General features: G+C 43.9%; 1 protein-coding gene across 1 annotated transcript in view; it reads right to left on the bottom strand.

The window, feature by feature from the left end:
* The window catches only part of LOC141147091 (DNA helicase B-like), a 260293-nt gene that overhangs the window by 212858 nt on the left and 21083 nt on the right, over nt 1-26352 (bottom strand). The window contains exons 2-4 of the mRNA XM_073634187.1: nt 19247-20146; nt 15803-16001; nt 6470-6611 (exon numbers count right to left, since the gene is read on the bottom strand). Of these exons, the coding sequence (XP_073490288.1) occupies nt 6470-6611; nt 15803-16001; nt 19247-20146 (1241 nt within the window). The remainder of the gene's footprint in view (nt 1-6469; nt 6612-15802; nt 16002-19246; nt 20147-26352) is intronic.

The following is a 26352-nucleotide window of genomic DNA, read 5'->3' as shown; positions in this document are numbered from 1 at the left end:
ATAACTTCAGGTGAAATACAGGACTCTCTGAAAACATGTGGTGTGGCTGTTTCAAGAGGCACAATAAGGAGGCACTTGAAGAAAGATGGGCTGCATGGTTGACTCACCAGAAGAAAGCCATTACTATGCAAATGCCACAAAGTATCCCGCTTACAATATGCCAAACAGAGACAAGCCTCAATTGGCAGCAATTTATGGGTACAGTGGCTGCGTTTGATGGCACAGTGGTGGCAATTGATGGCACAGTGGCTGCGTTTGATGGGCACAGTGGCTGCGTTTGATGGGCACAGTGGCTGCGTTTGATGGGCACAGTGGCTGTAATTGATGGGTTTTTTTTCTGTTTGTTTGTGCCCAAAATTTTGAGCACCAGCCACCACTGAAAGGTACACTATGTCTACTGTGAAACACGGAGGTGGATCGCTGATGTTTTGGGGATGTGTGAGCTACAAAGGCACAGGAAATTTGGTCAAAATTGATGGCAAGATGAATGCAGTATGTTATCAAAAAATACTGGAGGAACAAGCTGTCGTTGATGTTAAAGGGGGCAATACACGGTATTAAAGTGGAGTTCCACCCAAAAAAAAAAATATATATATTTTTACTCACCTCTAAATGCCTGTTTCTAGGGGGTCCCCCCTAGTCTGCCTCCTTCAGCGCCTGGGCTCTTGACGTCACTTCCCTCGGAGCAGGAAGGGAGATCAGCTCTGCCCCCTCCCTCTTGTCAATCATCTGGGACACATCACAGGTCCCTGATGATTGCGCGGCAAATCACTGCGCGGCACTGCTCACGCATGCGCAGTGGGTGCCCGGCTTTTGAAGCCACAGCCGGGAGCCCACAGTTACAACGCCGGCGGAGGGGGAGACAAGCGGGGCTTCAATCCCCCGCATCTCTGGACCCTGGGACAGGTAAGTGTCCGATTATTAAAAGTCAGCAGCTGCAGTATTTGTAGCTGCTGACTTTTACATTTTTTTTAAGCGGAACTCCGCTTTAAGAACGGGGGTATGTAAACTTTTGATCAGTGTCATTTGGGTAGTTTCTGTTGTGATTATGATTTAAAAAGAGTAAACACATTTGATTGATAATAAATGGCTTCAGCCAAACACTAACCATAAGTGAAACTAAATTTATAGGGTTATTATTCATATTCTCTGAAAAATGGCCAAGAAATCATAAATTCTGCCAGGGTATGTAAACTTATGAGCACAACTGTGTATATATATCTATATAGATATATCTATATAGATATCTATATAGATAGATATATATTTCCTGGACCTCCCCATGTCAGCCTATAATGGGTCAGCTCCGCCCCCTCTGACCCCTCCAGGACCACCTCTTTTCTAGCCCATAAAGGGCGGCTGGCTGCCCACACCAGTGTTCTTTTTTCGTCCTTGCGCCGGACGCCTTTTAAAGTTTATTTTTATTTTATTTATTTATTTTCTCTTCTCCATCCATCCATCCATCCATCCTGTCGGGTTCAAGCCTCCCGATTCAGAAACCCCCCCCATATAGGCTGTAAATCTCCTGAGGAGGTGGGTTCCCGTGGTGCTGGGATTGTATGGTACAGTATAAATGACTGTGTATTACTGGCAAAAGGTCACTGGCAGTATAAATGACTGTAAATACCTTCGTTAGGCAGGTGCTGGCACTCTCTCCTTCCATGTTTTTGTGTGTTCATGGTTTGCCTCACTGGGTCTTGTAGTTCACCTCCTCCACTTGTACTTCTTTCAGGAAGCTCAGAGTTGTGCAGGTGAGGTCAGAGGTAGCTTCCTCTTTCAGTTATCTAGCAAACACCAGAATGCTGATTCTGTCCTCCTAGGCTAATCTCAGCCTCCAGCTGGTCAATCTGCTTTTCTGCTCTGTTCTGGAAAGCTTCCTTCCACTTTCTGCTGTATTTACTTGTCTGTCAGAGTATTTTATTATCCTGTACCTTTTAGAAATGGGGAATTATGCCTGCCTGCCTAGCTGCCTTAAGCACCGAAAATTTGGATGGAGAAATTTTTTTTTAATTGTAGTTATTTTATTTATTTATTTTTAAAAGAGAGCACATCCTCTGTGTTTTACAGAGAGAAGGGCCCACTGCAAGATAAACTCCCGCAAAGAGGTTCCAAATCAGCATTCCAGCCTCAAAAGAGTAAAGAAGGGACTAGACATGACAAATCGCAGAGTCGCATGCAGCTGGATAGATGCCTGTTGTCACAGCATTCCAGATCTCCCTCGCTCTTACCTCACTTTAGTCGCTTGGACCCAAGCCAAGAGAAGTCAAAACATCAGATGGCTCAGGACTAGGGATGAGCTCCGGCGTGTTCGCATGGCGCACGTGCCGAGCCCGCCAGGAAGTCGGCACGGGGCAGCGCTAATCACAAGCAGTGAGACATTTCCCGATGTGCGGCTGCAGAGATCGGGAAATGTCTCCCTGCCTGTGATTAGCGCTGCGCCGTGCCGACTTCCTGGCGGGCTCGGCACGTGCGCCATGCGAACACGCCGGAGCTCATCCTTACTCAGGACAATGATGCGAAAGCACACCAGGTTAAATCCTACATTAAGCACGCAGTCAAGGAAGGGTTAAAGAGTGTTTCAAGGAATCCTGCTCATCCTGCTGTATCTTCACCATCTGCAGATTCAGATCATGTGTTTTCAGTGCATTTTAAACTCTGAAGTCGATAGCGATTCGGATCCATCTGAGCCTGAGATGGTCTCAGAATCGCATATGTTTGATTTTTGCACTGGTTCACCCCTTGGTGGAGGCTGTTAAGGAAAGAATTTTTGCTTCCAAATAAACAGCATAGATACTACCCATATTTAAAGAGATCGTTACCCTCCTTCCCATTTCATTTCTGAAATTAAAAAAGTAATTGACGATGAGTGGAGGGGGGGGGGGGCCTGAGAAGAAGTTCAATATGCATAATGGTGTATCGAAGCTGTACCCCTTGGGACACTACGCCCAAGGTGGATGCTTCATTACGTGTATTCGCCCGCCACATTACGCTTCCGCTAAAGTATTTGGTATCTTTTAGGAATCCTATGGATCGCAAAGTAAACGCAGACCTAAAAGGTCGTATAGTTTCGACAGCAGCCTGCAGACCGGCGGTAGAACTCACTCCTGTAGCAGCAGCACTTGGGCTGGGTTCGCACCTGTGCGTTTTTTGGTGCTTTTTGCGGATTTGCACTACTGTCTGTTTATCATGGTCTCCTATGGGACAGGTTCTGTGGTGCGGTTCTGCGGAATGCGCTGGGAGTGCATGGGTGTGAATCCAGCCTTAGAGTGTGGGTAGCGGAGCTGGTGGATGGATGTTTGGATGAAAGTCTGGGAAGTGGCAGTTCTTCTCCTTGCAGACTGTTGTAGAGTTGTGGCTGTTGACCAGGTCAAGATGACAGCAAAGATAATGGCTCTTTAAGACACTGCAGCCCTTTCGGTTTACCAAGAGATCCAAAGAAGGATTCAGAGAGGCTAGGGCTTACAGTTTTTCAGGCAGTGGAGAGGAGCTGGTTCAGCCTTCCAAGCCCGGGACCAACAAAGCTCCTGGGGCTGTTTCCACTGCTGCATCCCCAGAGTCGCGCGATTTACACTGCGACTTTGCTGTGCGATTTGTGATGCAATATCATTCGACCTGTGAAAACCATGTTAGAACAAATCGCACAGATGTGGGAACAAGGTAGTGCTAAAAACCTTTTTTGGAGTCGCTGCGACTTAAGTCGCACCAATTAGAATGGGGACCATTGAAATACATGGGTTTTGTCTTGTCATGCGTCTTCTCTTGTGTCAGATCGCACAACAAATCGCAGTAGTGGGGACAGAGCCTAAGGCTTCAAATAAGTCCTTCTGAAGCTGTTTCTGCTTAACCCTCCCAAGTAGGAGCAAGACTAGCCCAATTCAGGGATGGTTTGGGAGGACAAATTACATGATGCCTGGATTGTAGCCATCATTCAATCACGTTATCGTCTCGAGTTCAGAACAAGGCTCCCTCAGACCTTGTTCATAGAAACTGGACTTCCTACGGATTTGGAAAGGAGGCAATGTTTGCAAGGATATATAGGGGTGCTGTTGGCAGCAAACGATCGTTTTGGTTGTGGAGTCAGGAGACTGGATGGTTTCCATTGATCTGGCGGATGCGTATCTTCTTATCTCTATAGACGCATCTCACCATCGCTTTCTGAGGCCTTCCGTGGAAGGCTTTCATTTTCATTTTTAATCTCTCCCATTCAGTTTCTGCACGACTCCAAGAATGCTTTTTAAAGCTACCGTCTGCTGTCGTTGCGACTCTCAGGGTCAAGGGAGTGCAAATATTTAATTATCTAGATGACCTGCTACTTTTGGGTCTGTCAAATGAGCTCCTTCTGGTTAATGTGAATTCGCCTGCAAAACACTAACTCGTTTCTGTTGGTTGATCAACTTTCGGAAGAGCCAGATGCATCTGACCCAAATATTGGAGTATTTGGGGGTACAATTCGACACTGATCGGGGTCGTGTTTCTCTTCCTCAGAAGAAGGTCCAGGGGATCCAGTCTCAGACAAAGCAGTGATGGCCAGGCCTTCTATGCTGCTGAAGGAATCCATGCAGTATCTGGGGGTTTTATCAGCCACAGGTCCAGTAGTCCCGAGGGTCAGGTGGCGCAGAAGGAGGTATTGTTTTTTTTCGTCACTACCTCCCCGAGTCGGGAGTGGGTAATTTGTGCGCCTGCTGCCTTCCTTGGGTGTGGTAGCTGTTTCTCAGACTCCCTCTCCGGAATCGAACCCTGATTCCCCGTTTCCCGTGGTCACCATGGTAGGCGCAGAAAGTATCATCGAAAGTTGATAGGGCAGACATCCTAATGTATCATCGCCGACACAGGGACGTGCGATCTGCCCGAACTTTCTTCTTCAGTGGGATCATCTGCCAATTCCTATAATCTGGTCCCTGGTTGGTGGTCAGTAGCTCGCAATCTTTCTAGCGGAGTTCCATTGAAGGCTTCAGAACCAATAGTGGTGTCGACCAATGCCAGTCTGGCAGGCTGCAGGGCACACTGCCTGGGACAGCAGGTTCAAGGCCAATGGTACCTTTGTAGGGCGAAGAGTTTAAATTTCCTGGGATTGGATGCTGTCAGATGCGCTCTTGGTGTTCCAACCTATGTTGTGAGGTCGAGCTGTCAAGATTCTTTTGGACAACAAAACTACGGTGGCTTATGTGTCTCATCAAGGGCCACAAGAAGTCACCCTCTCCTTCAGGTGGCATGTCAATCTTCCTCTGCACAGAGAAGAATCTTGGCTCTTACAGCATCTTAACTCCCAGGGCCTGGCAATATTTTAGCAGATCACTTGAGTCGAGGCTTTGGGGATCACAACAATTGGGGCCTCAACCCCAAGTACCTACGCAAGATCTTCAAGATCTGGGGGACACCTTCGATGGATCTTATGGCATTGGAGAATTGTCAACTGCTTTGCTTCTTCATCCGGACCTAGCATCCACAGGCATTGGGTCAGGGTGCTCTGTCCAGGTTTTGGAACTTCCCCTTGGTGTATGTGTTCCCGCCGCTTCCATTGGCTCTAAAATCCTGCTGAAAAAGGGTCACAGCAATAGTGGTCCTACCTTACTGGCCCCCTTGACAAAATCTCCTGCAGAGTGAGGCCTGACACCCGAACTGCAGGAGGATAAAGTTGATGACATTATTACAGGATTGGCAGAACAAATGTAACCTATCACCGGATCTGAAATACTATGGCAAGGGGTTGGGATCTTTGATCTCCTTCAGTATCTAACATTTTGGAGTTTCTGCAGAGTAGTCTCCAAGGGTTAGCTTATAATTCCCTGAAGGGTCAAAGCCCTGCCTTGTCGGCTATGTCGTGTACAAGATAATGCTCTACATCCGTCGGTGATCTGATTTTTTTTTTTTTTTTTTTTTCCCAGCCTTTACGGCGGATACAGCTGATGAGTGGAGTAGGTTAGACCTGGTCTCTGCGGTTTCAACCTACCTGAAATAGACTAAAAGCTTTGGCAAACAAGATCAGCAGTAGGTTTTCCCAATGGGGCCTAAAAAAGGGTATGCCAGCAACATCCAGAGTTGGGTCTTCCTGAGTTGTCAAGACCATGCATATTGCATACAAAACGCTGGGCCTTCCTTCTCCTTCAGAGATCAAAGCACATTCGACAAGGGGTATGGCAGCATCCTGGGCATACGCAAAGGTTGCCCCTGAGGTAGTTTGCGGAGCAGCAAGCTGGAGCGTGCCCAACACCTCTTCTTCCCTTTTTTTTTTTTTTTTTTTTTTTTTTTTTTTTTTAACACAGGTGTGGGCAGCCAGCCGCCTTTTTTATGGGCTAGAAGTGGACCCTGGAGGGGTCAGAGGGGGCGGAGCTGACCCATAGTAGGCTGACATGGGGAGGATCCAGGAAAGGAAAATTACGGTAAGTATGGACAACAATTTTTATATATATATATATTACACACACACACACACACACACACACACACACACACACACACAACCTCTTACCGAGTTGCGTTGTCCACAATGAGCCGTGACTCTGCCCTGTGATTGGTCTTGAGCTCAATTGCCCAATTCATTTCTTGAAAAACACCATACACATCTGCCAGCACGTTTCCTGGCTCTATACTGGGCAACTGACGAATATCACCTACATTAAAAAGAAAAGCATATGTTTTTACATACCGATAGTTTTACACAGTTTCATAAATGTATCATTTTTTACTTTATAAATGCTGGGGTAAAGAGCGTTAGGTTATAAGTAATAGAATATAATAAAACAGCAATAGCCAAAACAGTTTTAGTCCTTAAAGCAGATCTTCACTGCATCTGAGCACCAAAAACAAAAAACAGCATTTATGCATTTTTAATAGTCAAAGTAAACTCCCCCATCCATCCTATATACTCTCTATACTTTATTTTGTTGAGAAATCGCTTTGAAAAATACCCCCTTAACATTTCCGACTGTGGCCAGGGCAAATGATTTCTGCAGCATTTACTTCCTGGAATCCATCTGCCCTTTGCTCAAGCTTGCATGCAGGAGAGTGTGCTTAGCTGAGAAAATCCCTCCTCCTCTCCTGAAGACTCCTGGGATGTATGACATCATTTGCCTAGGCAAGAAACCAGGAAGTAACTAAAGACATGTACACAAAAAAGTTTAAACAAAAAAATATGATATACTTTCCCTTCTATTTACTAATGCTAGCAGCATAAGGATTAAAAATAATCAATGTTGATTGGGACAGTGAAGTTCCACTTTAATAAACTTGGGCACTAAAGGGTTTGTAAACTTAAAACAATTATGTTACTGCCTCCTAAAAGCAATGGTATATACTTTGTAATGTTGCGTTTTTTTTTTTTTCAGACCTGCCTGTGTTGTATAATACCTGGTTGATCCTGCCTCTGTCCCGCCTCATGAGAAAACAGACCACGCTAGCATGGGTGCCGATCCTAGCGTGGTCAGTTTACGTCTTGTGCCATCCTGCTGATAATACAGGCAAATTGTGCTAGACTCAGAGTACAGCATGCCTGTATCTTCCGTTTTCTGTAGCAAGTCATGCCCCCCTCCAGACACTCCTCTCCTCCTCTAACTGCACTAGGATGGGGAAGTGACATTATGCTGCTGGGTCTCAACATTTTTCCAATCATTTTCAACATTAACTACTGCTCATGTGCATTTCACTTAACTTTTTTTTTTTTCCCCGAAGGACTGACCTACAAAATAATTAGAAAATCATTTGATTGAAGAAAAATTCAACATGTTCGATCTCTAGCTTGAAAACGGAAAATCGGTTGTCGCAGTAAGAACACCAACCATACCAAAATTGAATGATCCTTCTACAGACTTGATTTTTTATTCATTTTCTATCCATGTGTGCACAGCTTAAGTCAGCACATTTAACATGAATTCACTGATATGTGCTAAGCATTTCAAAATGAGAAATTAATTCTGATTGGTTACTATAGGTCATTTTGCACACTGTGATTGGTCTAATTAAGTCTTCAGGCCTTCCTAACTAAAACCTGCCGATTTTTGCAGGTTTTCCTATTTACAAAGCATGTAGAGGTCTGTAATTTTTATCATAGGTACTCTTCAACTGTGAGAGACTGAATATAAAACAAAAATCCTGAAAATCACATTGTATGATTTTTAAGTAACTAATTTGCATTTTATTGCATGACATAAGTATTTGATACATCAGAAAAGCAGAAATTAATATTTGGTACAGAAACCTTTGTTTGCAATTACAGAGATTATATGTTTCCTGTAGTTCTTGACCAGGTGTGCACACACTGCAGCAGATATTTTGGTCCACTCCTCCATACAGAGCTTCTCCAGATCCTTCAGGTTTCGAGGCTGTCGCTGGGCAATATGGACTTTCAGTCTCCTGCCAAAGATTTTCTATTGGGTTCAGGTCTGGAGACTGGCTAGGCCACTCCAGGACCTTGAGATGCTTCCTACGGAGCCACTCCTTAGTTGCCCTGGCTGTGTGTTTCGGGTCGATGTCATGCTGGAAGACCCAGCCACGACCCATCTTCAATGCTCTTACTGAGGGAAGGAGGTTGTTGGCCAAGATCTCGCAATACATGGCTCCATCCATCCTCCCCTCAATACGGTGCAGTCGTCCTGTCCCCTGTGCAGAAAAGCATCCCCAAAGAATGTTTCCACCTCCATGCTTCATGGTTGGGATGGTGTTTTTGGGGTTGTACTCATTCTTCTTCCTCCAAATATGGCGAGTGGAGTTTAGACCAAAAGGATCTATTTTTGTCTCATCAGACAACATGACCTTCTCCCATTCCTCCTATGGATCATCCAGATGGTCATTGGCAAACTTCAGATGGGCCTGGACATGCACTGGCTTGAGCAGGGGGATCTTGCGTGCGCTGCAGGATTTTAATCCATGAGGGCGTAGTGTATTACTAATGGTTTTCTTTGAGACTGTGGCCCCAGCTCTCTTCAGGTTATTGACCAGGTCCTGCCATGTAGTTCTAGGCTGATCCCTCACCTTCCTCATGATCATTGATGCCCCACGAGGTGAGACCTTGCATGGAACCCCAGACCGAGGGAGATTGACTGTCATCTTGAACTTCTTCCATTTTCTAATAATTGCGCCAACAGTTGTTGCCTTCTCACCAAGCTGCTTGCCTATTGTCCTGTAGCCAATCCCAGCCTTGTGCAGGTCTACAATTTTATCGCTGATGTCCTTACACAGCTCTCTGGTCTTGGCAATTGTGGAGAGGTTGGAGTCTGTTTGATGGAGTGTGTGGACAGGTGTCTTTTATACAGGTAACGAATTAATACAGGTAATGAGTGGAGAACAGGAGGGCTTCTTAACCGCTTGCCAACCGCCTCACGCACATATACTGCGGCAGAAGGGCTCGTACAGGCAAAATCACGTACCTGTAGGTTCCCCTTTAAAAGGCAGGCAGCGGGCGTGGCAAGCTCCGTGAGTCGGGTCGCGGGTCCCGTGGACTCTATCGCCGCGGGGATACCTGCGATCGCCTCACGGGGAGGAAGAACGGGGAGATGCTGATGTAAACAGCATCTCCCCGTTCTGCCTAGTGACAGTGTCACTCGATCTCTGCTCCCTGTCATCGGAGCAGAGATCAGTGACGTCACACTCACAGCCCATCCCCCTGACAGTTAGTAATCACTCCCTAGTACTGATTTAACCCCTCCCCCTAGTGGTTAACCCCTTCACTGCCAGTGTCATTTACACAGGAATCAGTGCATTTATATAGCACTGATTGCTGTATAAATGACAATGGTCCCAAAAATGTGTCAAAAATGTCTGATGTGCCAAAAAACTATCCCCTATTTTGTAAACTCTATAACTTTTGCGCAAACCTTTCAATAATCGCTTATTGCGATTTTGGTAAAAAAAAAAAAAAAAAAATATATAATAATAATAAATATATATATATATATATATATATATATATATATATATATATATATATATATATATATATATATATATATATATATATATATATATATATATATATATATATATATATATATATATATATATATATATATATAATCGGCCTAAACTGAGGAGAAAATTTTTTTTTTTTTTTAATATATTTTTGGGGGATATTTATTATAGCAAAAAGTAAAAAAATAATGCTTTTTTTTTCAAAATTGTCGCTCTATTTTTGTTTATAGCGCAAAAAAAATAAAAACCGCAGAGGCGATCAAATACCACCAAAAGAAAGCTCTATTTGTGGGAGAAAAAGGACGTCAATTTTGTTTGGGAGCCAGGTCGCACGACCGCGCAATTGTCAGTTAAAGCGACGCAGTGCCGAATCGCAAAAAGTGCTCTGGTCAGGAAGGGGGTAAATTCTTCCAGGGCTGAAGTGGTTAAAGAAAAAATAACAGGTCTGTGAGAGCCGGAATTGTTACTGGTTAGTAGGTGATCAAATATTTATGTCATGCAATAAAATGCTAATTAATTATTTAAAAATCATACAATGTGATTTTCTGGATTTTTGTTTTAGATTCCGTTTCTCACAGTTGAAGAGTACCTATGATAAAAATTACAGACCTCTACATGCTTTGTAAGTAGGAAAACCTGCAAAATCGGCAGTGTATTAAATACTTGTTCTCCCCACTGTACATGCTGTGCTTTCTTCTTAAGCCTGATACACACATCCTGAAATTCACCCAAATCAACAATAACTGATTTTGGTCAGTGTGTACTGCTGTCTGTCCAACTGAAGCTGGTCTAAGGAGTCCAGGAGTCCCCACTGTCACAATACAAAGACACTGCGGGAGAGATCCCTGCATCCACATTGTCTGTGTTGATGCAGAGATCTGTCAGGTTTTATTTCTTTCAACCTGGTGGTATTGCAGCACAGTGATCATCTTTTACAGCTCCTTTATCTCAGCTGGAAATCTACAGTTCAGCTTAAAACCATTATAAAGTCAATGAGCACAAACCAACGACATTGTACATCGGTGCGCAAAATACCATCATATACAGTTGTGCTCAAAAGTTTGCATAGCCTGGCAGAAATCGTGATTTAGGCATTGATATTGACTGATCATGCCAAAAAATCTGTCTTTTATTCAAAGTAATATTAAAGTCTTGTTTTTTTTTTTGTTTGTTTAAAAATAACAAACATGTTATACTTACCTTCTCTGTGCAGTGGTTTTGTACAGAGCAGCCCAGATCCTTCTCTTCTCGGGTCCCTCACTGCCACTCCTGGCCCCTCCCTCCTGTCCCCCACAACAAGCAACTTGCTATGGGGGCACTCAAGCCGAGCCACTTCTCTGTGTGTCCATTCAGACAAGAAGCTGTGGCTTGGCCCCGCCCCCTCTCTCTCTTCATTGGCTCACTGACTTTGATTGACAGCCAATGACACCTACTACTGTCTCATCCAATGAGGAGAGAGTCCTGGAGAGCCGAGACTCTCGTGCAATATCGCTGGATCGAGATGGGGCTCAGGTGAGTATTGGGGGGGGGGTCTGCTACACACCAAGGGTTTTTTATCTTATCTTTGGCTCCCTTTTAAATCATAAAAACAGAAATCACTCAAATGGCCCTGATTAAAAGTTTACATACCCTGGAATGTTTGGCCTTGGCACAAACACACAAGGTGACACACACAGGTTAAAATGGCAATTAAAAGGTTAGTTTCCCTCAACTGTGGCTTTTTTAAATTGCAACTCGTGTCTGTATAAGGCTCTGTTTCCACTAGTGCGACTTTTCATGCGACTTGGGACTGAAAAGTCGCATGACAAATTGTTTCCCATGATTTCCAATGAGTACCGTTCATATCTGTGCGACTTCAAGTCGCAGCGACTTCAAAGTAGTCCCTGCACTACTTTGGTCCCACTTTGATGCGACTTGAGGTCTATAGATACAGGCATTGCTTCAAATCGCGGTAAAAAGTCGCGGTAAAATCGCGGTAAAAAATCGCGGCAAAATCGCGCGACTTTGGGGACGCACTAGTGGAAACCTAGCCTTAATCGCCAATTCGTTTGTTGGCTCTCATGTGTATGCACGGAGCAGGCTAGACACTGAGCCATGGGCAGCTGAAAAGAACTGTCAAAAGACCTAGATAACAAGGTAACTGAACTTTATAAAGATGAAAAAGGGTATAAAAGAATAGCCAAAGCCATGAATATGCCAGTCGGTACTGTTTAATCACTTATTAAGAAATATAAAATTTGGGGATCTCTTGATACCAAGCCAAGGTCCGGTAGACCAAGAAAGATTGCAACCACAACTGCCAGAATTGTTTGGGATGCAAAGAAAAACCCACAGGCAACCTCTGGTAAAATACAGGCTGCTCTGGAAAAAGACAGTGTGGTTTTCAAAGAGCACAATGTGACAATGCTTGAACAAAAATGAGCATGGATAAATTGCCAGAAAGAAGCCTCTACTGCAGCAATGCTATAAAAAAGCCTGGTTACATTATGCTCGACAACACCTTGACATGCCTCACAGTTTTTGGCACACTGTAATCTGGAGTAACAAGACCAAATAGAGGTTTATGGTCACAACCATAAGCGCTATGTTTGGAGTGACAAGAATACAATCACCACTGTGAAGCCTGGTGTTGGTTCATTGATGTTTTGAGGGTGTGTGAGCTCTAAAAGCATGGGGAATCTTGTGATGTGAAAATTTATGGCAAGATGAATGCAGCACGTTATCAGAAAATACTTGCAGACAAGGAGGTCAGAAGACAGTGAGTATAGATCATTTTATAGATGGGTGGGTATAGAGTGCACCATACCTCCTCTCCCCCCCCCCCCCCCCCCTTCCATCCTCCCTTTCTCTTTTTCCCCCTCTTTTCCCCTCCCCCCTCTATACATAGGACAGTAGCACCCTGCGATAATATTAATACATAGGATAGTATCATCCTGCGATAATATTAATGAATGTCTGAAACTTGCCAATTAATTAAAAGTTAATGCAAATATAAGTGAATAAACAATGCTAATAGTTTTAGATACGTGTAATTTAAACTAATAAACAGATAAATGGACAAACTGTATTGGAGGTTGGAGGAGGAGGAAAAAGGGGGAGAGGGTCCCCATCTTTGACTTCCTTGCTATGTGTAGTTGACCCATGAGGGATACCTGGGTGCACCCCGCAGTCCCTTGGAAGGGATCTTGGCCTGATATGTGAAATTATGGAATAATAATAGGATTATTTAAAATAAATGCTGTCACTCTGTTTAGATGGCAGCAACAAAAGTCTGTTAGCTCCTGATGAGGAGGACCATGTCCAAGACACACATTGGGCAGAAAGACTGTGTTGTATAAATTACTGCAGTAGTTGAATTGGCTGTTTTATAATTGTATTTTATTAAAAGTCTGTCATTATTATATGTTTCATTTTAAGGAAATGAAATAAAATGTTATATTTTTTACTAAGATGCTGTGCCTCAAAAGCCCTACATTTTTTACTATAAAAATAGTTTTGATGCACCATATCTAGGGATGTGGCATAGAAATTGACCATCTTTGATCAAATTACAAAAGCGCTATGTTAGGAGCGACAAGAATACCATCCCCTCTGTGAAGCATGGTGGCGGCTCACTGATGTTTTGCGGGTGTGTGAGCTCTAAGGGCATTGGGAATCTTGAGAAAATTGATGGCAAGATGAATGCAGCATGTGATCAGAAAATACTTGCAGACAATTTGCAATCTTTTGCACGAATACTGCGCATGGGTCACTCTTGGACATTCCAGCACAACAATGACCATAAGCACAAGGCCAAGTTGACCCTACAGTGGTTACAGCCGAAAAAGGTGAAGATTCTGGAGTGGCCATCTCAGTCTCCTGACTTTATTATCATCGAGCCACTGTAGGGAGATCTCAAACGTGTGCTTTATGCAAGACGACCAAAGATTTTGCAGGACCTGGAGGCATTTTGCCAAGACGAATAGGCAGCTATACCACCTGCAAGAATTTAGGGCCTTATAGACAACTATTACAAAAGACAGAACGCTGTTATTGATGCTAAATAAGGCAATACACCATGTTAAAGACTAAGGGTATGCAAACTTTTGAACAGGGATCATTTCATTTGTTTACTTGTTGTCATGTTTTCTTTTAGGATTGTGGCATTATGTTATGATCTACAGCTAAATATGAATCCCATAAGAAATAAAAGAAATGTGTTTTCTTTAAAATACATACTGTATATTACAAATTCTACAGGGGCATGCAAACTTTTGAGCACAACTGTATATGTCATGCAAAAATGAGCGTCCCTTAAAAAATAAATTTCAAGTAAATCAAATGGTTTATTCCTAAATATGTTACAGTTTTCTTGTCTGAAAAGTCATTTTAATAAGAACAAGCAAGCATGCATTATAGGGATAGAAACTATAGTGGTTTTTGGTCTTTTTATTTTTTACTGCTTCCTGTCCACAGTATATTTACTAGATTAAAGCGGAGTTCCACACAAAAATGGAACTTCCGCTTTTCGGAACCCTCCCCCCCTCCGATGTCACATTTGGCACCTTTCGGCTGATCTCGGAAACCCTCGGAAACTGAGTATTTCTGAATGTTTCCGAGTATTTCCGAACCGTTCCGTGTGCCACCAACGCCCCCGCACCTCTGGCCAAATGCGGTACTGTACACCCTATTAGCTTGAATTCTGCTAGTTTTGTGAGACAATACTCGCAAACCGAGTCAGGATTTTTTAAAAAAGTTGCTTGTCTTTCAAAACGCTCGTTAACTGTGTTATTTGTAAACCAAGGTTCCACTGTACTTGCATAGTCTAGCTCACTGCCATCACCTACCCTGGCGCACGCACGCAGATCACATAACCTCCGTGCTGGGCGCCAGGAAGCTGTCCCCTGCTGAGGACCCCATCCTGTCCTCCCGGCCAAGCCCCAGGCAGTCTGCCTCCCTGCTGTGCCTGCGTGTGGATTCACTCCATGCCTGTGGCCACGCTCTACCCCCCACCCCAACTGTCTTAGGGGACACAGTGCAGTCCCGCTGTTTCTGCGCTCCGGTGCCCACCAAAGACGAAGCTTCTGCTCCTGTGTGTGGCCAGAGTGGAAGGTGCAGAGCCTGTTGCCTGGGCAAACGGACACCAAGCTTTGGGATGGCGCCCAAGCTCCTGTGATAAATAACAGAGCGGGGTCCGTGTGCAGATAATTTCTCCCCTTATTCTGCTGATGTGCGTAGCCCTGTGCTGTGGCCAGACCCCACAGACTTCCCTTACAAGGACCTGGTGTACAGCGGAAGACCTCTGCCTGGCCTGCCTGGCCTGCCTCCCCTACTGGCCTCCTGATTCCCTGGCCTGGATGCTCTCGGCTGCTGGGAGGTGAGTACCTTAACCCTTGTGCCAGAATTCTACCTATCCGTTTGCCTGAATTGCTTCCCTGTGCAAAAGGCTTAAACCCTGTTGTGCCATACCCCCTGTGCCCAGATCACTGCTGTGTGCTGGACTTAACCCCTTCTGTGCCATAGGGTTTTTTTCTGCTTCTAAACATTCCTCTGAAAATATGCCTGTAAACTCCCTAATGTGAATGGACACATAGGCCAACATAGAGATGCTTCTACAGCCTGAAGAAATAAAGAACGCAAAATGCCTGAATAAGCACCATATTTTATGCCCAGTGTCCATGGACCCTTAATAGGAAATAACTACATGCAAAATTTCATAGCTACCACACTAAAGTCATCAGAACACAATCCATGAATAAAAAAAAAAGTTATATAAGAAAACATGGTTTATTCCCTTAAGCATAACATACTGAACTGGATTGATTCATTTTTTTATTAAAAGAGATTAAAAAGGTTCTCCTTGCCATTTATTATTATTTATGCCTTTTACAAAGGAAAATCCCAAAATATCAACACATACCAAGAATCACCAACTTTGCCAGCTTGGCTTGTGTACATAGCAATTTCAAAACAGCGCTGAATATTTGAATAGACACCAGACTGCACTCATCAACCACCAGTACTTCCACCTTGGAGAATTTCCATGGATAGGTATGCTCCTCACCACTTTTTTCTTTCTTCCGCTGCTGATTCTTCCAAGCTGAATAGCTGCATGTAATCTATACAAGAAATTGAGAAATTTAGCATTAAAGAGACCCTGTTACCAACTTAAAAAAATGCTAGTAAAAGTAAAGAATTGAGTGTTTTAAATGCTTACAAGCAGTGTTTTTCTGTTTCATAAATGTTTTATTCACTTACAATGCGCATTTCAGCATGAGCATGCTAGAATATTTGACTACTCAAGGAAGACTCCATTTCCTTGCACGTCATTGCCCCTTTCTCTTATGGTAGCATCTAATTACTGTCTGGAGCAGCAGTGTGCATGAACCCTCAGCCCAGGTTCACACTGGGCTGCGGGAATAAAGCAATGCGAGTTCAGCTGAATTTGCACGATTTCACTCCCGCTTGTCAATCCCGATTGCGGCCACGATTTCAGAGACATCTGTGCAGGTTTCTGCACAGTTGTCAATGTAAATCGCGGGCCAAAATCGTAAAAACTAGTACAGAAACTACTTTTTGAAATCGGTGCAGTGCCGCAGATGCAGCGTCGCACCAATTAGGACGGTGCCATTGCCGGCAAATGCCGCCGATTTGACATGTCAAAACGCACCAGTGTGAACCAGGGCTCAATCTGATCATGCATAAAATGGATTTAGGCTTTTCTTTAACAGTGTCATTTTACAGGTCTAGCTAAAATTGACATTTTAGGGACAAATGCAGTTTGGTGGGTTTAGTCATCCACTCACTTCTTAAATTTCTTGAGGGGATTCCAATAGTAAAATCACCCCATTATTTTCTGGCTCTGTTTATTCATTGGAGTCTGGGGTATCTCTTCTTGCCTTGGTCTGTTCAGCAACCCTTTTGTTAAATTTTCCATAATACTAAAAAAAAAATACAAATTCCAACAGGGAGTTAAGGACCTATTTATAATGACTATAGCTGGCATGAAGAGATCCCCTCAATGATATTCCCAAGACACAGAACGAAAAAAAAAAAAACACTCGGTGGAATAACCCAATAACATGTAACAAAAATGGAAAAATGTGGAAATCTTTAATTTGATATCAAAAGATTTCAGCACGTGGCATGTAAAAAAAAAAAAAAAAAGACAGAATTATGCCAAACATCGGTCACATGTAAAGTGACAATGTTACAAGAACAAATGCAGTAAAGCACAATGTTGCTAAACAGTAAAAATGCAGTCTTTGGGTCAAGTTTTACAAAAAAAAAAGTAACAGGTGCATCCCAGCTACTACTATTTGATGCTGTCCCCTTTTTTATATTTGTGATACATGTTTGTATATACATGTATGTACAATTGTATACTTATTAGGGGTGCACCAATACCAGTTTTTTAAGACCGAGTACAAGTACTGATACTTTTCCTCAAGTACTCGCCGATACTGATTACCGATACCCATTTTTACATTTTTTTTTTTAACACTGTACCTTTAACTTTTTTTGGTGTAGAGTTTGGGAGGGATGTTATTGTTTATGATGGAGAGGTGGGGAGGGAGGTAATTATTTAGGGTGAGGAGGGGTGTTATTGTTCAGGGTGGGGAGGAGTGTTATTATTTAGGGTGGGGTGTTATTGTTTAGGGTGGAGAGGTGGGGAGTGGTGTTATTGTTTAGGGTGGGGAGGGGTGTTATTGTTTAGGGTGGGGTGTTATTGTTTAGGGTGGAGAGGTGGGGAGGGGTGTTATTGTTTAGGGTAGGGTGTTATTGTTTAGGGTGGAGAGGTGGGGAGGGGTGTTATTGTTTAGGGTAGGGTGTTATTGTTTAGGGTGGAGAGGTGGGGAGGGGTGTTATTGTTTAGGGCGTATAGGTTAGGGAGGGGTGTTATTGTTTAGGGTGGAGAGGTGGGGAGGGGTGTTATTGTTTAGGGCGTATAGGTTAGGGAGGGGTGTTATTGTTTAGGGTGGAGAGGTGAGAAGAGGTGTTATTGTTTAGGGTGGGGAGGGGTGTTATTGTTTAGGTTGGAGAGGTGGGGAGAGGAAGGAAGGGGGATGGAAAATGCAGGAAGGGAAAGGGGGTATTTGGGAACCCTACAGTTGCCAATCACTGCACTGCCAATCCCTGCACTACAACACCCAGCAGACCTGCCCTCCCCCTCCAAGAAGTTCTGCAGCCGCAGAGACACTTAGGAAAAGTCATCAGAGGTGGGGGGTTGAGCAAAGCTTGGCTCAGTGCAGGACACACCACTCACCAGGTAGATCAGTCACCTGGCAGCCACCCGCAGAGGAGCCAAAGGAGAAGTACATTGCCCAGAGGACACAAAAAACAGAGCTGTGGGGAGGGGCGTGGCCAGTGCGTGAGGGGGCGGGTGCACTGCGGGGGAAGGAAAATCCCCACTGACAGCTGAAACGTCATCGGTTGTTAAAGAACGTGGCACCCCCACTCCTTAACAACCGATAATTGCCTGCATTATTTTATATACATTTCATCTGTTAGCGGGGGAATCCCGCTGACAGATGAAAGAACCTGACGGTATCAGTTTCAGGTAGTATCGGTACTCGTGCAAATGCTTAGTATCGGTACCAGTATCAGTATCGGTGCAACTCTAATGCTCATAGTGCTCTTTTTTGTATTTTTTTTGTAGGTTTTAATATTTGCCGCCACCCTTGGAGTTGACCATGTGATTTAGTCTACACTATGTAAGCTGTTTTGTGTAACTTATTTGTTAGCCATGATTAAGGCCTGATGGCTGAAACGCGTTGGCTTTTGTGGCTGCTGTTCACATGCAATAATAAAACAATGTTTTAGCCAACTTCCTTGGCACCAGTCTTTCTCCCTTTTTTTCACAAACAAGGGCTTAGCTTTTAAAGTTACTCTGTCGGTGGCCCATTTTTTGATATGCTGCCTCTTTAGTTTGCGCTTGCTGCTGCAAAGCTTTACCTGGACAAATCGATGGAATGTCTGTTTTCCCCGGTCACATGCAATGGTTTTTGTCACCTGCAGGAGGTCTCCATGGAGAAAACAGATATTCAACCCATTTGGCCAGTCGAATACTTGCAGCTTATTGACACTACTCAAGTCTGTTGTGGTGCCATAAAGTTGAATAGGTTGCCCAATGCATCATAAAAGACCAAAAATCATTGATGCATCATATTTGGCAGTGTGTTACTGCACATTACAGTGTGCTGTAACTCAGGTGTTGCTGGAAAGTGTGTTGGGGTGTCATTCAGAATGAATAGCACCGCATCTCACAACACACGTACGTTGTGGTACTGCACACATTACTGAATTGGCCTATTCGGTTAAGGAGTGGAATATAAAATCTCCCAAGTAATAGTAGAACCAGTACCTGATGTAGAGTAGCAGCTGGAAGTTCGGTTTTTTTCCTGAGAAGAGAAGCTGCCTTTCCTGTGGGTGCAGTAAGTAGAATACGAACAGGGCCAATGTGCTTAGTGGAAGAGGTTGTGACATTAAAATCCCACTCTTCTGAAGCATCCATGTCATCTGCAAAGGCTTTGCAGGCCGATTCAACTTCATTCTTTTCGGAGGCATCCAGGTCATCTATAAGAGCTTTGCAGGCCTTTTCAATGTTTTCATTTTCTTCCCGCATAACAGCTTTGAACACACGACTTACTACTGTAGTCTTTCCACATCCACCTTTTCCACTTATTATGGTCACTGGATTGGCCAGAATCATCCTAGCTGCTCTTTGCTGCTCATCATCCAGCTCTGTTACACATTTCTCTTCTGTTGTACAGTCATGTATCAGTGAATTCTTAATCAGCTCATCACTAAGTTCATATACAAGTGTCTGATTACCTGAACAGAACACCTTTGCCTCCCTTTGAGAAGTATGGTCCCCATCAAGAATATTATTTTCTTCCACCTTTGGATTCTGGAGCTTTTTCATTGCCAACTCTGTAAGAAAATCTGCAATACTTTCCTCATACAAGTAATAATTATACTTGAAAACGCGCTCCTTCTCGGTCACCACAATTTCCTCATCTTCGAGAAACTCAATTGCTGCACAGGGGTTCACAGTTGGCACCAATTTAGAGGCCACTTTGATAAGGGCAGATCGTGTCACATAAGTGTCACCCAGACGCATGCATTTCTTCTTCAATTCACTGTAGATATAAAGTGCACTTAGCTTCAAGTCAGGGATCTTTTGCAGGAGGTTTTCATCACATTGTAGGATGCTCTCCAATGTTGCCTCACAGCCAGACAGACGGAGCCTCCAATAAAGTAACTAAAACACACAAATAATCTGAATGTTTTCCAATGTGCATTTGCTTAAATAGAATACTTTTTTGCATCATAATTTTAGAAGGGTCTAGTTAGGACTCAAATAATGCCAACCACATGCCTTATGATTTCTTCATTTTCATAGTTTTAGTTGTAGCGCCACCCCAAAGGAGCCGCTGGCTAAATTTTGGGTTCTCTGTTCTGCGCCTCAACTCCAAGAACAACCTCAGCCCCCCTGGTACACCTAGTTTAATAAAATTACCGAAAGCACAATTTACAACACAGGTGAGAAATACCTTTCGCCTGACTGTGGGATATGGCAATAAATATACACACACCTATTTAGTGGTAAATACGCTTAATCTATTGATTGACTATTATAGCGTAAGTAACAGTTAAAGTGAATTGAACACACTCAGCATGCAGGTTAGTAATAAACAATGCATATAAACTTTAAATGCAACAAGGGTACTTATAAAGCCACACTAGGTTTTGAGTGCACTCAAACGAATAAACAGAGTATTGTATAGTACCCCTTTAAACTGACCAACGGATGGAGCTTCAAGGTAGTTACAACTAGGGGAAGTCCTTAGTAGAGGTCGATCGATATGGGTTTTTCTCTGGCCGATGCCGATATTTGGTGGCTGATGGTCGATATATGATGCTGATTTTTGCGGCCGATATTTTAGGCCGATTTTTTTTTTTTTTTTTTTTTTTTTAACTCACCCACTCCCACTCCGCCCTGTTTGCTGCTGTCACTCTACCACACACTTGATGTCCTCAGTACAGATGGCACTGGTTGGCACTTGCAAGTGGCACTGATTGGCACTGGCAGGTGGCAGTGGTTGGCACTGGCAGATGACACTGGTTGGCACTGACAGGTGGCACTGGCACTGGTAGATAGCACTGGCAGGTGGCAGTGGTTGGCAGTGGCAGATGGCACTGGGTGGCACTGGCAAGCACTGATTGGCACTGGCAGGTGGCACCGATTGGCACTGGCAGGTGGCACTGGCTGGCATTGGCAGGTGGCACTGGCAGATGGCACTGGTAGGTGGCACTAGTTGGCATTGGCAGATGACACTGGCAGTTGGCACTGGAAGATTGCACTGATTGGCACTGGCAGGTGGCACCCATTGGCACTGGCAGGTTTCATACTGAGCCCATAGTGTAACTGTGTGTGAAACTGACAAATAACTGAATGTAGAGAGAGGAGCTGTCAAATTCAGCAGTAATGTCGGGTGGGCGGGCCTGTGGTGGGCAGGGCCCGGGGTGGGCGGGACCCAGCAGCTATCAAACACCAGCCAATGGGCTGCTTAAGAAAGCGGGCGGGCCACATACACGTAGTGGCCCGCACAGATCCCATCCCATTGGCTGTTGCTTGATAGCTACGGTCTTGCCCACCCCAGACATCAATGCTCAATTTTGACAGCTCCTCTCTCTCTGCATTCAGTTAGGTGTCAGTTTCACACACTCAGCGGCTCTGGCAACAAAGTGTGGAGAAGAGAGGAACACTTGTTGTCACGGTGTTAAATATCGGCCTGATATGGATAATAATCGTCCAATGCCGATTTATCAAAAATGGCCAAATATTGGCCAGACGATATATCAGTTGACCTCTAGTCCTTAGTCCTAAGTTTTGCTTGTGCGCGTTGCGACCGTCAGTAAAGCCTGCAGGCAGTATTAGAGCTATGGGGTCACTGGTTAAGTACCTCCTAGTGGCTTTATTTCCTAGCAGTGGTAGTAAGTAGGGGCCGCAAGGCCCGCTCACCAGTCCCATAAACACTGTGTTAGTTGCCCCTCAGATCAGGTGTCCACTGGCTTCGGATGCTTAGGGTGACTCTTGCAGGCAGCACGGCTAAAATAGCATCCTGGGAGTGTCTGTCTCTCCACAATCGGGTCCCAGAACTGCTTCCCCACACTGTAGTAGCTTCCAATGGAGCCTCGTCCTCTCTCCACACTGGCCCCGATAACTCGCTGCAGACTTAGACTTAGGGGATCCCCCAAATGGCCGTGGATTTCTGCCAGCTCAGGCTCTCTCTTTCTCTGGCTGACAATCTTGGGCACAGTTCTCTCCTCACTGTCTCTGCACTGTCCTGTCAGAGCCTTTACTTTTCCTGGGCTCCTAGACTCTCTCTCTTCCTCTGAAATCACCTCAGCCTCCCTCGCTCTTCCTGAAACTCCCCTTTTTCCATGTGTCTTGTGTCTCTGAGTTCTCTGGAAAGACAAGTCAGCACCCTATCTCCATCTTGTGCCCAAAAGAAGAAAAATTCCGTGACAAATAGTCTTTCATTGGTCCATGACAACATGCCTGCTAAACAGTTAATTTAGTGTTTTTTTTTTGTACTAGCTCCTCAAATCTATATCTAAGCCCTTTTACGTTCTGGATAGAATGGGGAAGGGTTAGACCCTCTGTCAAGTTTTTATTGCTGTCTGTGTCAGATAACTTTCATCAGTGATAGACAGCATAAAAAAAAAACTGGCATGGGTTGTAACTCTTCCCTATGCTACCCAAAAACGAAAAGATTTGGAAACAGATGAATTTAAAGTGGTTCTAAAGCTAAAATATTTTTATCTTAATGAATTCTCTGTATTAAGATAAAAAATGTTCTAGGACTTTCTGTGCCCCCTCCCCTCTAAACACTTACCGCACCCCTGGATCGATCCAGCGCTGTGCCCAGGTGCAGTCTGCTCTCCTCTCTCCCTCCTCACAAAGAGACTGAGAAGGCAGCAGCAGAAACCACTGGCTTCTACTGCTGTCAGTCAAACTCAGTGAAAAGCCGCCACGCTGTGTGTGTGTCAACAGAAACTCAGTTTCTTTTTTGTGTTTGGGCATGAAATGTAGAGGAATGCTATGCTTTATCGAACTTTCTTCAATAAGTCTCCGGGGCTCCCCAATCCTCTTGCCCAGTTTTCTTTTGGTGCAGCCTATGTATAATAATTTACAGGGACACAAAAGTCAATGTACTAAATACTCACTCAAGCAGTTTTTAAAGTTCAATCATGGGTTCTGCTTTAACTTGAGAAACATGGTGACACCTAGTAAATTAATTAGACAGGAATAAAAATCATGCCCCCAGTTCCTATTTGACAATAGAATGGGTATCTAACAAGTGTAAGAGGCCTAAATGCCTAACATGCCAGTTTGTTACCCATGGTCAAACCATGTTTCATGACTCAACAGGACAAGGATATTCTATCAAACTATTTATTACATGCTCAAGTGAGTCCCTGTAAATTATTATATATAGGTCACAACAAAAGAACACTGTGTAAAAGGATTGGGGAGCACTGGAGACTTATTGAGGAAGGTCTGGTAGAGCATAGCTTTCCTCAACATTTCCTGTCTAAACAAAAAAAAACAACTCTGATGTTCTTAGAGTTTTTGCCCTTGAAATGATCCCACCAAATCTGCCAGATGAGAGGCTCTGTGCCATCAAGAGACCTATTGGATTTATAGGGTGAATATGATGGTGCCTAGAGGTCTGAATGAGGATTTGGATGCGCATACTATTTTATAGATGGCACTTCCTGTCCCCATACGGTTAGTTGCTGGATTGCTTTTATGACCAATTGCATAATTTTTATTTTATCTTAAGCACGTTTGTGCTGTACTAATTGACTGTGTATAAAATTATCAACTTATGACTATTTACTGTAGATATACTTTACGCATGTGTTATATATATATATAATATATATATATATATATATATATATATATATATATATATATATATAATCTTTTTATATATATGCAAATCGTGTCTGGGTTGGGATCGAGCAGACTACCCTGGGGCTGCTGGATGCAAGCGCTAGCCGCTTAGCCACTGTGCTGCCCACACTACGGTATATACCCTCTATATAATTATACTAGAGCTGCATGATTAATCATCAAGAATCGTTATCGCGATCTTGACTAAAGTGTTTCACAATTCTTTCTATGCAAAGAATTCTCTCTGCTCTTCTGAAGCCACAGCCCACTTAAACTCTAAACCTTTTTCTGACATTTATTGGTTTCAAGTTAAAATATTTTTTTTTGCTAGAAAATTACTTAGAACCCCCAAACATTATATATATTTTTTAGTAGACACCCTAGAGAATAAAATGGTGGTTGTTGCAATATTTTATGTCACACTGAATTTGCGCAGCGGTCTTTCAAACGCAATTACTTTAACCAGTTACCAACCGACCCATAGCCAAATGACGGCTGCAGGGCGGTTGGATAACTCTGGGAGGGCGTACTATGACGTCCTCCCAGAATCCTGCTCTCGCGCGCCCCCGAGAACATCCAATCCAATCAAAGCTGATCGCGGCCGTTTACCATGTGATCGCTCTGTCCAGTGACGGAGCGACCACATGTAAACAAACCGGCGTCATGTCATGATGCCGGTTCCTCTCTCCCCGCTCTGTACCGATCGGTACAGAGGGGGAGGGATCGGATGGCAGCAGCGCTGTGGGCTGGATGTGTAGTGCCCACAGCGCTGCTCAGTGACAAATACAGTCACATCCATCCATGCTCAGCCATCCCTCCATGCTCAGCAATACCCTGCACTACTCTGCAATACCCAGCACTACTCTGCAATGCCCAGCACTACTCTGCAATGCCCAGCACTACTCTGCAATGCCCAGCAATACTCTGCAATGCCCAGCAATACTCTGCAATGCCCAGCAGTACTCTGCAATGCCCCGCAATACTCTGCAATGCCCCGCAATACCCTGCAATGCCCCGCAATACCCTGCAATGCCCCGCAATACCCTGCAATACCCCGCAATACTCTGCAATACCCCCCAATAATCTGCAATACTCTGCCATACCCAGTCATACTCTGCAATACTCGGTGATACCCAGCTATACTTTGCCATACCTTGCCATATCCAGCCATGCTCGGCCATGCTCTGCCATGCTCAGCCATACTCGGCCTCTGTATGTGGCCAGGCTGTGGAAGTCTCACACATGTGGTATCGCCCTACTCCGGAGGAGTAGGAGAATCTATTTTGGGGTGTCATTTTTGGTATGTACATGCTATGTGTTAGAAATATTGTATAAATGAACAACTTTGTGTTTAAAAAAAAATGCGTTTTAACCACTTCCCACCCGCCACCCGTCATACGACGTCCTTGAATTTGTGCGGGGATATCTGAATGATGGGTGCAGCTACAGGCATCATTCAGATATCAGCTTTTTCAGGCGGCGATTCCCTACACCATAAGAATGATCATAGTGGCTGTTCCGCTGCTTGATCGTTTTTACGGGAGGCGAGAGGGGACGTCCCCCCCTCCCGCCGCCCTCAGGTGCTTCTACCGACTCACCTCTACGATCAAAGCCAGGATCTTTTTTTTTTTTTTTTAATTTCAGGCTTCCCAGCCTAGAGGTGAGATGTGGGGTCTTATTGACCCCATATCTCACTGTAAAGAGGACCTGTCATGCCATATTCCTATTACAAGGGATGTTTACATTCCCTGTAATAGGAATAAAAGTGATCAAAAAATTTATTTTTTGGAAAAAAGCGTCAAACTAAAATAAAGTAAAATGAACAATAAAAAAAAAAAAAGTTTTTTTTCCCCCATGTGCTCGCTTGCAGAAAGCGAACGCATACGTAAGTCCTGCCCACATATGAAAATGGTGTTCAAACCACACATGTGAGGTATCACTGCGATCAGTAGAGTGAGAGCAATAATTTTGGCCCTAGACCTCCTCTGTAACTCAAAACATGTAACCAGTAAAAAATTTTAAAGCGTCGCCTATGGGGATTTTTAAGTAGCGAAGTTTGGCGCCATTCCACGAGCGTGTGCAATTTTGAAGGGTGACATGTTAGGTATCTATTTATTCGGCATAACTTCATCTTTCACATTATGCAAAAACATTGGGCTAACTTTACTGTTTTGTTTTTTTCTAAAGCACAAAACTGTTTTATTTTCCAAAAAAACGCGTTCGAAAAATTGCTGCGCAAATACCGTGCGAGATAAAAAGTTGCAACGACCGCCATTGTATTCTCTAGGGTCTTTGTTAAAAAAACATATGTAATGTTTTGGGGTTCTACGTAATTTTCTAGCAAATAAATGATGATTTTTACATGTAGGAGAGAAATGTCAGAATTGGCCTGGTTGCTCCAGAACGCCTGAAGGTGCTCCGTGCATGTTGGGCCTCTGTATGTGGCCACGCTGTGTAAAAAGTCTCACATGTGGTATCGCCATACTAGGGAGTAATAG

Source organism: Aquarana catesbeiana, linkage group LG06, assembly GCF_042186555.1.
Source record: "Aquarana catesbeiana isolate 2022-GZ linkage group LG06, ASM4218655v1, whole genome shotgun sequence".
Classification (NCBI taxonomy): domain Eukaryota; kingdom Metazoa; phylum Chordata; class Amphibia; order Anura; family Ranidae; genus Aquarana; species Aquarana catesbeiana.
Note: the sequence above shows the minus strand (reverse complement) of the source record. Positions and strands in the feature narration are given on the sequence as shown.